Source organism: Mugil cephalus, chromosome 1, assembly GCF_022458985.1.
Source record: "Mugil cephalus isolate CIBA_MC_2020 chromosome 1, CIBA_Mcephalus_1.1, whole genome shotgun sequence".
NCBI lineage: Eukaryota > Metazoa > Chordata > Actinopteri > Mugiliformes > Mugilidae > Mugil > Mugil cephalus.
This window is the reverse complement of record NC_061770.1, coordinates 29,759,439-29,770,893: the sequence shown is the minus strand read 5'-3', so window position 1 is coordinate 29,770,893 and position 11,455 is coordinate 29,759,439. Positions and strand designations below refer to the sequence as shown.

At 42.2% G+C, this 11,455-nt stretch overlaps 2 protein-coding genes across 5 annotated transcripts in view; one reads left to right on the top strand and one right to left on the bottom strand.

The window, feature by feature from the left end:
* Nucleotides 1-1,557: 1,557 nt before the first annotated feature.
* Nucleotides 1,558-11,455, bottom strand: part of LOC125009866 (low affinity immunoglobulin gamma Fc region receptor II-like) — a 30,118-nt gene continuing 20,220 nt past the window's right edge. For 2 of the 3 annotated variants that reach the window (XM_047588097.1, XM_047588115.1), the window contains 3 exons: nt 2,589-2,852; nt 2,264-2,509; nt 1,558-2,188 (listed from right to left, as the gene is read on the bottom strand). In XM_047588097.1, coding sequence (XP_047444053.1) covers nt 2,013-2,188; nt 2,264-2,509; nt 2,589-2,852 — 686 coding nt within the window. In that variant the 3' untranslated portion in view covers nt 1,558-2,012. Of the gene's footprint in view, nt 2,189-2,263; nt 2,510-2,588; nt 2,853-3,208; nt 3,245-3,353; nt 3,773-11,455 lie in introns of those variants that run through there. The other variant, XM_047588105.1, reaches the window with a different exon arrangement.
* Nucleotides 5,870-8,660, top strand: LOC125009731 (low affinity immunoglobulin gamma Fc region receptor III-like). 2 transcript variants are annotated; one of them, XM_047587914.1, is made up of 8 exons: nt 5,870-5,909; nt 6,137-6,178; nt 6,358-6,615; nt 6,698-6,943; nt 7,037-7,201; nt 7,511-7,585; nt 7,919-7,989; nt 8,295-8,660. In XM_047587914.1, exons 1-8 carry the CDS (start codon nt 5,879-5,881, stop codon nt 8,307-8,309), a joined length of 903 nt encoding a protein of 300 aa, XP_047443870.1. In that variant the 5' UTR covers nt 5,870-5,878; the 3' UTR covers nt 8,310-8,660. The 2 variants fall into 2 exon arrangements, with proteins under 2 accessions (XP_047443870.1, XP_047443862.1); XM_047587906.1 differs by having other exon boundaries at nt 7,916-7,989.

The window sequence follows — 11,455 nt, the reverse complement described above, 5'->3', positions numbered from 1 at the left end:
CCTCACCCCCAACACTGCCTCCGTTCATGTCCACAGTCTCGTCACCTCCCGTCTTCATTACTGTACCTCTCTCCTCTTCGGTCCCTCTCCATAGCCTCCAACTGGTTCAAAACTCTGATGCACAAATCTTTACCAAAACCCCTTCTTCCCACCATATCGCCCCATCCTACGGCAACTTCACTGGCTCCAAGTAACATAAAGAATTCAATTCAAATTCCTTCTGTATACTTTGAAAGATGTCCACAACATCACCCCTCCATACGTGGCTCACCTCCTCCACATTGTCACTCCAGCACACTCTCTCAGATCCTCCTCCTCCCTCCACCCCACTGTCCCCACTGTTCACCTCAGCACCACGGGGATCAGAGCTTTCAGCCACTCTGCTCCCAAGCTCTGGAACTCTTTAGCCTCTGACATCCATAATATTGACTCTCTCCCTGTTTTAAGATCCAGAATCAAGACCCACCTGTTTAAAATCGCTTAGTCACTCCACCACTTCTAACCCCAACACTGCCTTACCTCACCTTCTTCTTTCACACAGTTTATTCATTGCTATTTTAGTAAATGTTATATATTGTTCATTGATGGATTGAATGATGTTTTATTGTATCCTTCCATAGATTTTTTTTTTAAATCTATTGTTCTGTTTGTTCTTTTGTGTAAAGTGTCATTGAGAGGCCAGAAATGTGCTCTTGAAATAAAATGTAATATTGTTATTATACAACTTGATGTTAATGAAATGCCCTCTCATCTTTTAAAATCTTCTCAGCTACAGAAATGTAAAGGTAGTGATCATCTACAGACTCAGTGTTTCTTATCATGTCTGCTCTTTTACATGAAAGATCTTGACTGAAAGCGCTGACTCTAAATAATGATGATAAAGATTGAGCAGGTTTAAAAAGAATGAAAAAGTTGACTAACCTTGGTTTGTTGTGCAGCACAGCAGAGAGCCCAGAACTGAAGAGAAACCACACTTTGAGCTTTAATGACTGTTGTGCTGTGGGAAGCAGCAGTGATCATCTCTCAACGGTTTGACACCAACACACATCCAGCAGATCAGACTCACCCAGCAGCCTCTGGACAGATGTTCCCTCCATTCTGCAGCTGACTGAAATGAGACCAGCAGCAGTTTAACAGAAACTAAAAACCTCTTCCTTCCTGTTCCTCTTGGCATTAGAAGAGAAGAAATAAGCCCACAGATGAAACCACATGTTCACCTAAGAACACAACAAAAACAGAACAAATCTTTGAACTCACAACACCACGCAGCACAACCTCTTCACACTCTCACATCAGGGAGACTCATGAATGTCTCATTTAACACCCTGATAGCTATGATAGCATTCTGTACTCATTCAGTAACCCCTTGAGTAGAAGTTTACCAAGACTTTCTAAAAATACCTCAAAGCTCCATATTCTACAAAGGTTCTAGTAAACATTTGGACATTTGGATAAAACCAAAAGACCCAGAATGAAATGGAAACTGGCTACAAAATACGACTGAATTACACTATAGGAAGCAACATACACACAATTCAGCCTTTCAACATTTTATTGTTTCTCTGTATGATCAAATTCCATCATTGTGCACATCATATAATCGATGTACACATTGATATTTCATCCATATGACTGCACATTCATTCCTTCAGTGTTCAAGTTGAAGTGAAGGACTGAGAAAAGTCTCTGATGTTAGTTAGTGACCAGTTTAAGACGTCTGCCTCCACATTCCTTCACTTTCACCTGATTCTTCTCCACTCTGACACAGTCAGGAAGAGATGATGCTGGTTTCTGAGTTCAAGATCAGACCAGAGACCTGATCACTTCAGAAGTGATGCTCTGTGGTGACATAATCAACATCATTGTAGTCATCAACCAATCCCTGCTCAGTGTGGGGTGAGATCATCATTGTGGAGACAGGAAGGTCTTTTCCTGCAGAAAGAACAGGTGAAAATGAAAATGTAGACAGTGAATTAATTCAGAAAACTGTCCTTGATTGATTGATTGATTGATCAGTGAATGTTACCTGTTGGTCTGTGTCGACATAAAGACACCATGAGGACAGTGGAGAGGAAGTATGGACAGAACACCACCAGGTGGCAGACCAGTCTGAGAACAAGGTGGAGGGAGGATGGTGGAGGGGGCGTGGCCTCAGTAGTTGTGGGTGGAGCTGTGGTTGTAGGTTTTTCTGTAGAGAGAATCTCACCTGGTCAGATGAACATGTGGATGAAATAAGACTTGAAATCAAAGTGAAGCTCCTCACCTGTGACAGTGATCCAGCTGGATGGAGACTCTCCATGACTGATGATGTTACACCTGTAGAGGCCTTCATCAGACCTGGTAACATGGTGGATGGTCATGTGATCTGTAGACTCAGTCCTGATCAAGGAGCCATCTTTATAGAAAGTAGCTGAGAGGATGGAGGGAGTGGTCTCTGTTTTACAGAGCAGAGTGACGTCATCTCCCTCCATCACAGGGAGGACAGGACTCTGCAGGATCACTGGTCCACCTCAATACAGAGACAAACTACAGCATTTCATCCATTTCCACACAGCTTCATCAATACTAACTCCACAGTCTGAGCTTACCAGAGACAGTGAGGTTGATGCTGTTACTGGTTGCTCCCTCTCTGGACTCACACCAGTAAACTCCACTGTCTGATGAGAAGATGTAGCTGATGTCACAGGAAGAACCAGCTGCTTCTCCCCAGTCAGCTCCACACTGAGTCCTCTGTCGTTTGGTGGTGTTTCTCCTCAGAGTCCATCCAGCAGAGCTGTCGTCCTCCTCACAGCTCAGAGACACAAAGTCTCCTTTAAAGACCTGAGAGCTGCTGGGACTCACAGTCAGACGAGCTGGGAGGGTTCAGATGAAACAACAGTGATACTTTATATTTCTGTCACACAACACAGCAGCTACAGTCTAGATTGGTGACACACAGCAACTCAGACAACACACTGTTGAACATGTTGACAGTTTAACAACAATGGAAAAGGAAGCTCAGCTTTCTATGTCTTTATGGCTCAGAGGAAGTTCTGGCTTCAACTAGCATCAACACAGATTGAATATCCACATAAAAAGTGGTGAAGTGTCCCTTTAAGGCAGCTGGTCACTGGACTCACTCTCACACAGTAAAGATACACAGAGTTTTGATGGCGTTTCTTGGACAGACTCAGTGAGTATCAGACTGTAACAGAGGAAGTTGACTAACCTTGGTTTGTTGTGCAGCACAGCAGAGAGCCCAGAACTAAAGAGAAACCACACTTTGAGTTTCAATGACTGTTGTGCTGTGGGAAGCAGCGGTGATCATCTCACAATGTTTAGACACCAACACACATCCAGCAGATCAGACTCACCCAGCAGCCTCTGGACAGATGTTCCCTCCATTCTGCAGCTGACTGAAACGAGACCAGCAGCAGTTTGATAGAAACTAAAAGCCTCTTCCTTCCGGTTCACTTGAAATAAGAACAGACAATAAAAGCACCACAGATGAAACCACACAATCACACTAAAATAAAACACTAAGAGAAAAGATCTTTGAGTATGCTAGATCTGCTAGATCTCGATATGTTTCAGAAAACGAAGTGTTCATATGTGATAAATCATCTAAACCTGCTTAGATGAGCTAAATTATACATTTTCTCCAGCACCAGAATGATCCAGTGGTTTATAAAGCTCTCAATTCTCCCAACTCTTGTTTAGGTGTATTATGACCGTAGAGGTCATAATTTGCATTTTGTTTTGTTCTTTCTGCTGTGTTGTCCCTCTTTGTCCGGGGGGGGGGGGTGGGGGGGGGCTGTGTTTCTTGTGTTTTCCCAGGATGGGCGTGTGCAGCTGGAGGCCGCTGATTGGAGGAAGTCCGGAGGCCGCGATTTCAAAAGTGGAGCCGACAACACACACTCTCTCTCTCTCGCTGGTTCGCCTTGGCAGCATTGCATCCCCCGCATCGCAACCTTCGCCGACGCAAATCCATTCCGAACTTCTTGTGATTCTTGTGATTCAGTTATGTTGCGGATGAGATATGTTATCTCTCATGTAAATATTGTAAATAGTAGTTATAGTGCGCAGTCCCATATTAGTAGGGGTGAGTAGCCTTTTACATTTGTCCATCTTTTCTCTTGTTATGTTGGTAGGGAGTGAGGGTAGAAAACCTGTTGTTTTGTTGACTCCTTTTTCTTTTGGCTAGGCAAATCAGTTTTCAAATCCAGCTCGTTTTGTTTATTGTTTTAGGTAATGCTCACCCCGAAGACTTTATGTTCATTTGGGTAAATAAATCCCTTCGTTTTGGACTGCATCTCTCCGTGTTATGTGTTACTTTTCATAAGAGTTGGTGTTTATGTTATGTTTAGGTATCCCTAGGCCGGGGCATAACAAAGTGCTTGTGTTGGAGCTGTAACAGTTCCAAAGTGTTGGACAGAATATAAAAATATTTGTTTTGCAAGAAGACGTAAGTCAATTTAGTGTAAAAACTTATAACAAGAACAGATGGTGCTACAGAACTGAGGAAGGATCAACTAAGAGTAATAAAACATATCTCAACAATACCCTGGACCTGCAAATGCACTCAATACATACAGTACCACTGCCCTTCCCGTCCTAGGCCGTTCATTCCAAAATATGTCCCTCTCATTTACCGGCAGCCTGTGTCCAGAACGACTGTAAGGAGGAGGACTTAAGACGTTGAGGAGGCCCTGCAGGACTGTTTCAAGTACGTGGGGAGGACTTTGCATATCTTTGGTGGTATGATTCTGTTACCCTCTGCTCTACCATGCGCCTGGTTGAAACCTAGGAAGACCACACCTTCCTGGCCTTCGCAAGCCATCAAGAAAGGCTACAGCAGAGCAGGGTGTGCAACAGCAAAGAACAACCTGACAGAAACAGAGAGAGAGCAAATTCAGTTATATTTATCTAGTTCAAATAATATGAATTGTTATGAGATGCTTTACAAAAGCTGAGACAAAACAGCAGGAGAAACTAGATAAACATCTGAGTAAATAAAGCAAACACGTAGAATCAAAAGGTAATGATAATTAAATAGCATGGTACTGGATAGACGTAGCACTAAGGAGGAGCTGGGGAGGGGGTGGGCTGCTGAAAGTTTAGCAGCAGAGAAAGGGCCAAGTTAAGACTCGCATATATTTATACGTACGCTGATCCGGCTAGCATCTTACACCCTGCTACTATGTGCTGAACTGTCGCAGGGGCGTCTTTGGAAAGTCTGCATCTTGGGTCTCATCTACTCTGGTAGATCTTGGCCTCTATGGCTCTTGTACTTAGGGCCTGTTCTTTTGTCTCCATGATTACTGCCTCTATGCTGTCTGTCAGTCCAGTGTAGGATCATAAGCTAGAAAAAGGAAAAAGGAAAAATCCAGTGTGGGTACTTTGGTTTCATCGAAATGTCCTAATGGAGAGTCTGGTCTGGTTCTGTTTTTACTAGAACATATGTAGAATATGTGAGCTTTGTGGTATTTCTCTATAAGCTCTGGACCCAGTTCTAGTGAAGGGGTTGCTGAAGGCAGTAAGAATCATGTCATTGCTATCGGATGTTTTCTAGAATCTAAAAAACATTTAAAATTTTGTCTTTTTAGGCGAGTTTCACCTCCAGCACATTGTTAAATGTGTGCACTGTTTTTAAGATAGTTTTACTCTGAGTCTCAGTTGTACTAGACTCATAAGTATATGTTAAAATGCTAATAAACTACAGACCAACATGGAGGACATTATTACACAAATATCAGAGTTGCACTGAACGCATTTGCTCTGGCTTCACTCTTTGCACCACCCACTGATATTTTGGACTCTGCTTCTTAGAGGAGGTTCCTGCCACACAGGAAGAGACCACTTCTCACTTCACACTTCAGTCAGTCAGCGTCAAGACAACATGGAGGTCACAGCTTTCTACATCGCACTGTGTGAGTACTGGCTCCTTTCCAGATTAAAATTTAGGAATAAAGACTCTATTTACAGTTAAAAAGCTCATGTATGTGAAAGTCTTTGAACATTATTTAGTGAGTTAACTTAAATGTAATGCTTTTAACTGAAGTATTACACATTTAATAGAAAACATGCTGAAGATCCTAAGCAGCCATAAGAGATGACAAAACTTTTATTGTTTTGTCTATTTTCTTTGTATCTTCAGTGACTGTGATGATCCTGCTGTGTGCACAGGATCAGGAAGTAGGTGAGAACATTTTTTGTTGGGTAATTGTAGAAAAGAAGCCTTAATATCTTGAGATTGATGTGATTAATCATCACAGGAGTTCCTCTATTACTTTTATACTTTTAAATATTGTAGACGTTGTCCATCAGTTTACAGGAGTAAATGTCTAAACTGAAATTTTCTGTTTTTCTTGGTCTCAGATGCAGCTTTTCTTCGTATTGCTCCAAACAGACTGCAGTTTTTTGAATATGAGTCAGTCACTTTGTACTGTGATGGAGTCTTTTATTGTGTTGTTGAACATACATCAGTTGGGGAGACACCTTCGTGTTGCACCACTACTGACAGAACATCAAGAGGACCTAACTGCACCATTGAAAATGTTTTTCAAGTTGACTCTGGAAAGTACTGGTGTGAGGAAGGAGGAGAGAGAAGAAACATCATCAACATCACTGTCACTTGTATGTTTGCAGTGAGGCAGTGATATTTTGTGATTATCTCAACATGATTTCAAGATAAATTAAATATGATTGTGTTCTTCAGCTGGTTCTGTGATCCTGGAGAGTCCTGCTCTTCCTGTGATGGAGGGAGAAGATGTGACTCTGAGTTGCAGAACCAAAATATCTTCCTCCAACATCCAAGCTGATTTCTATAAAGATGGAGTCCACAGGAAGAGCAGTTCCCCAGGAACTCTGAGCATCAGAAATGTCTCTATGTCTGATCAAGGATTGTACAAATGTGACATCTCTGGAGTTGGAGAATCACCTCAGAGCTGGCTGACTGTTAGAGGTGAGACATGTTGTTTATTTAAATTAAGATTCATAAAGCATTGATCTTCGTACGTGTTTACACTCAAACTATTCCCATCTCTTTATGTTTCAGTTTTTTCTATCGTTGATACAAAAGATACAGAAGATCACGTATATTCTAACCCTGACTCCTCGTCCGCTATAAGTACACCATGGATCATCATCGCCGTCTTGTTGACACTTTTCTTGTTAGTCGTGGGACTACTACTCTGGTTTGGCAGATTTGCCTGTAGAAGAGGTGAATAACATAACGTGAAGTTTAGTCTCTATACTCACTGGTTTGGCTTTGCTTCATCCACATCCACATTCACAAAAGTCAGTGGAGTGTCTCAGGGTTCTGTGCTAGGGCCAAAGCTTTTTACATTATAAATGCTTCTGTTGGGTAATAAGTTAACTAAACAGTTCAATTTTCCAAACTAAATGAACTTTCGTAGCAGAATTTCATTCACAGGCAACCAGACTCATCAGCGCATCAGACAGATTTAACGTTCTGAAGTTATTAAATATACATATTTATTGTTTTGTTTTTTGTTTGTTTGTTTTCCAGGCTCTGTACAGGCCAATGCAGCCGCACCAAGCCAACCAATATATACTGCTGTATCAAAGACCAGGAAGAAGAACGGTATTTCCTCAACCTTATAGACCACAGTTAACATGCTACTCATTTACATTGTTTGATGTAACTTGAGACTCAGTTATTTAACTAGTTATTTAACATACCAGTGAATACAAGCTAATAGTGAGAAGTTGTGGTTTTAAACAACTGCAGAACCAGTCATGTAAAAGAGACATTAAGCTGATATGTTTCAACTGACTGTTTCTGTCAGATAAAAACTGGCTCCACAGCTGGGTCAGAATTAAAATTAATCATAGCATTTCTAATCCCAATATCTGTGCTTTATGTATTTTTCTAACAAAGAAAACATGTGTAGTTTTTTATTTGTCTTCACAGCAGCAGAGTCCAGAGTTCGCTCAGCAACACGAGACCCTGTTGACAATGACGTCTGCTATTCTACAGTTAAGTATGTAAGTCAGATACAGTCTTTTATCTTGTCCTCGTTCTATGAGCATGTTCTTGCTTTCCGCTTATAGAAAGAAAACTCAAAAGCAGCTTAAAAACCTTGAGACAGTGAGCTCCTCGTCTTCTCTCAGTGCAGCATCTACACACCCTGTATGAATCTCCAACACTTTAAACTCTGTCTCCAAGGACTGATTCTATTGTCATGTCTTTAAGACGGTGTCATTTAAATGGTGGAGGGGCTTTGCTTAGTAAATTTCTTTCTATAATCTACAACATGCATGATACTTGTCTTCTCTATGCTGTGTTACAGGTTGCTAAGCGTTGACTGAAAGGAGGAGCTCCGTGATCTACATGAAAACCAGGAAGTGACACAATTAGAGCCAGAATTGTTGTAGTTACTGTACAAACTAAAAAAGAATAGTTGACGTGTGTAACCCGTTAACCAACGTATCAGAGAGGTTTCGGTTTATTTTCATCAGGCAGTTTAACCAACTTGTTCCATCAGCCTTGTCTGTTCACACAGTTTCTCACCAGATGAACTCTGCTGCTGGTTCTAGACGTGCTGCGGTAATCTACGTATCTGAAGGGTTGTATTGCTTTTTTAGGTTGTGGTCAGCAACAAGACCAGAGTTTATTGTGAGAGTTTCAAAGATGAGAATAAAAGTCATGTGCTACATATCAGAGCGTCTCTGTGTGTTTGTTCCGTGGTACAAAATGTCAGTGTTTTCTAATGTGTGTCATGATAATTATAACTATAGCAGAACGTTCCTCGGCTTTTAAATTCATTAACGTCCTCATGAAATAACCTGTGGTACAGTCACTTTCACACTGACAATGGTAAATGGTCTTGCTCTTATATAGCGCTTTTCTACCTACTCAAAGGTACTCAAAGCGCTTTTACAGTCAGAGACACATCCACCCATCCGCTCACACAAGCACACACACATTCACACACCAGCGCCAGTTGCACTGAGAGTTGCACTGGGGGTTCAGTATCTTGCTCAAGGACACTTCGGCATATGGCACACTCAGGGGATTGAACCGCTAACCCTTCGATTCATGGACAATCCGCTCTACCCACTGAGCCAAAGCCGCCTTATGAAATGATAATACAGACTGGCTGGGTCAAGTTACGTTTAATCAAACCACGTATGATGACAAACATTTATCATTCTGTTGTGCTGGGGACCCACACTATGTGCCACTGCTTTGGTGGCATGAGGTCTGGTCGTAGGGATAGTTGGTTACACAAATGCACTGAATCTAACAACAAAGTCAGAGTTGCAACAGTGTTGACACTTGTTAAGAGACACAGGTGCTGTGTTTAAAGGCTCATTTAAGGTAGTACAGTACTGGACACTGTAACATGCATATGTAGCCTACATTTATATTTTTACCTCGTCAGTCTGACTCATTTTGTAACTTTCTCCATGAAACTTTCTGACTCCACAATGTGTGCATTCGGTTCTGACACAGGGTGTCAACGTCCACCCCCCACCACCAACATCCCATGTGCCGCACCCCATCCCCCGACAGTAGAGAGCCAGAGAAAACTCACTGGGGGGGGTGGGGTCATAGTGCCGGCTCCGCACCCCTGACGCACCTGGGCCAGGGAGTCCGCGGGGCGAGAAGGGAGAAGGGAAGCAGTGAGACACCACCCGGCCTGGCCACCATCAGACCAACAGAGGCCACCAGGGTTGACAGGGGCTCAACAGCCGCCAAGGCAGCCACCACGCTCTTCTGGAATGAGGCTTCAGGTGTTGTTCCTGGGATCTATTGGAGTCACTGCCCTGAGTGCTCCTACTACCATAGGGACCATGCTCACCTTAACCTTCCACATCTGTTCTAGCTGCTCCTTCAACCCTTTGTACTTTTTGTGTTCCTTCTTTCTGATGTTGGGGTCAGCTGGTATCTCTACATCTATGACCACCACCCTCTTCTGGTCTTTATCCACCACCACTATGTCCAGTTGTTTGCCAGGACCTGCTTGTCAGTCTAGAAGCTGACCCACAGAAACTTGGTCCTGTTGTTCTAAACACCTTCAGTGGTGTGACCCATTGGGACTTGGGTTCTTCTATTCTACACTGGGTACATATTTTCCTGTACACCATATGTGTCAAACTCTCTCCAAATTCAGCTCGCAAGACCAAATACTGTTGGTACACATTGCATGTGTTGCTGATACTACAAATCCCAAAATTCTCTGCTGGTGGCGCATCAATCAGGACAGGACCCATTAACACCCTCTGTTGATATTAGTCACAGCGTCCGCATGCTACTACTGATTCTCTGAAGATGCACATTCTAGTAAACTGGTACATGGGTCATAGTTGCAATCTTGGTTAACATGTCTGCAAATGTCAGTTTTACCCTCCTATTATCCTTGGGGTCAATTTGACCTAATTCAACATTCATCATTCAAAAAATAACTGTAGACTTTTCTTTTTTTTGCTTCATGCTTTCATGACTTTTCCTAATTCGATGGGGACAACTGGTTAAGCATAAAATTGTCATAATGACATTTTTTCAATGTGCTGAACACACATTACACGCAGTGGTGTTCTTCTGGGGTCAATTTGACCCCAAGTTGTTTTAGCTGTGTAAAGCTTGTCTGTCTGTGTGTGTGACCTAACATCCCCATAACTGCAGGCGCAGAGTGTGCATATAAGAGGGTGGGAAAAACAACTATTCCCACTAGAACTTTGATAACTCGTGATGTGGGCATGTGGAAAACAACATGACTTGTGAACTCCTGCCAAAATGAGGAAGTCAGTATAGAGTCGATTACATTCAAGTCTTTCCAACTACACATGCCTCCCCTCTAAAATGATCAAAGTACAAAATTTTCAGTTGATGGTTATATGAAGAGCTCTCATAATGACTTCATTTGTTCAACATGGCTGACTGTGTGTCTGGTGGAACACACTCTTAGCAACATTTCTGTCTTGTTGCTGAAGTGAGCAGAGAGACAATAGTTTTCCATTTTTAAGGCTAACATGACATGGAGGAGGAGAAAACAATATTATCATGCAAACTTTCCTGCACCATAGGCATGAAGTGTATGTGTGACCTACTGAACTCACACCTGCCGAAGCAGAACTGATATTTCTTGCGCTGTGGAGGGCAGGATGTTCCCACAAGGACACTGGTAGTTAGTGTAAACATATAAAATACATGAAAGCTGGACAATTTGGGATATGCACTCCAAATTAGAAAAGATTTGGATGAAAGATTTTCAAAATACACTAAGTCTAAAATTAAAAGTTTGACCTGATGGAGGCGCTAGAGAGAAGGGTCATATCATCACCAAAACCAACAGGGTCCATACTCTTGTGGCCATTAATGTTGTCAGTAAATTTGAGAAGACTCGTATGAAAACATTACAAAATACATTCATTATAATTTAAAAGTTTGCCCTGATGATGGCACTAGAGCACTGACCTGAAATAACAACACAAGAGGAAGAAAGTA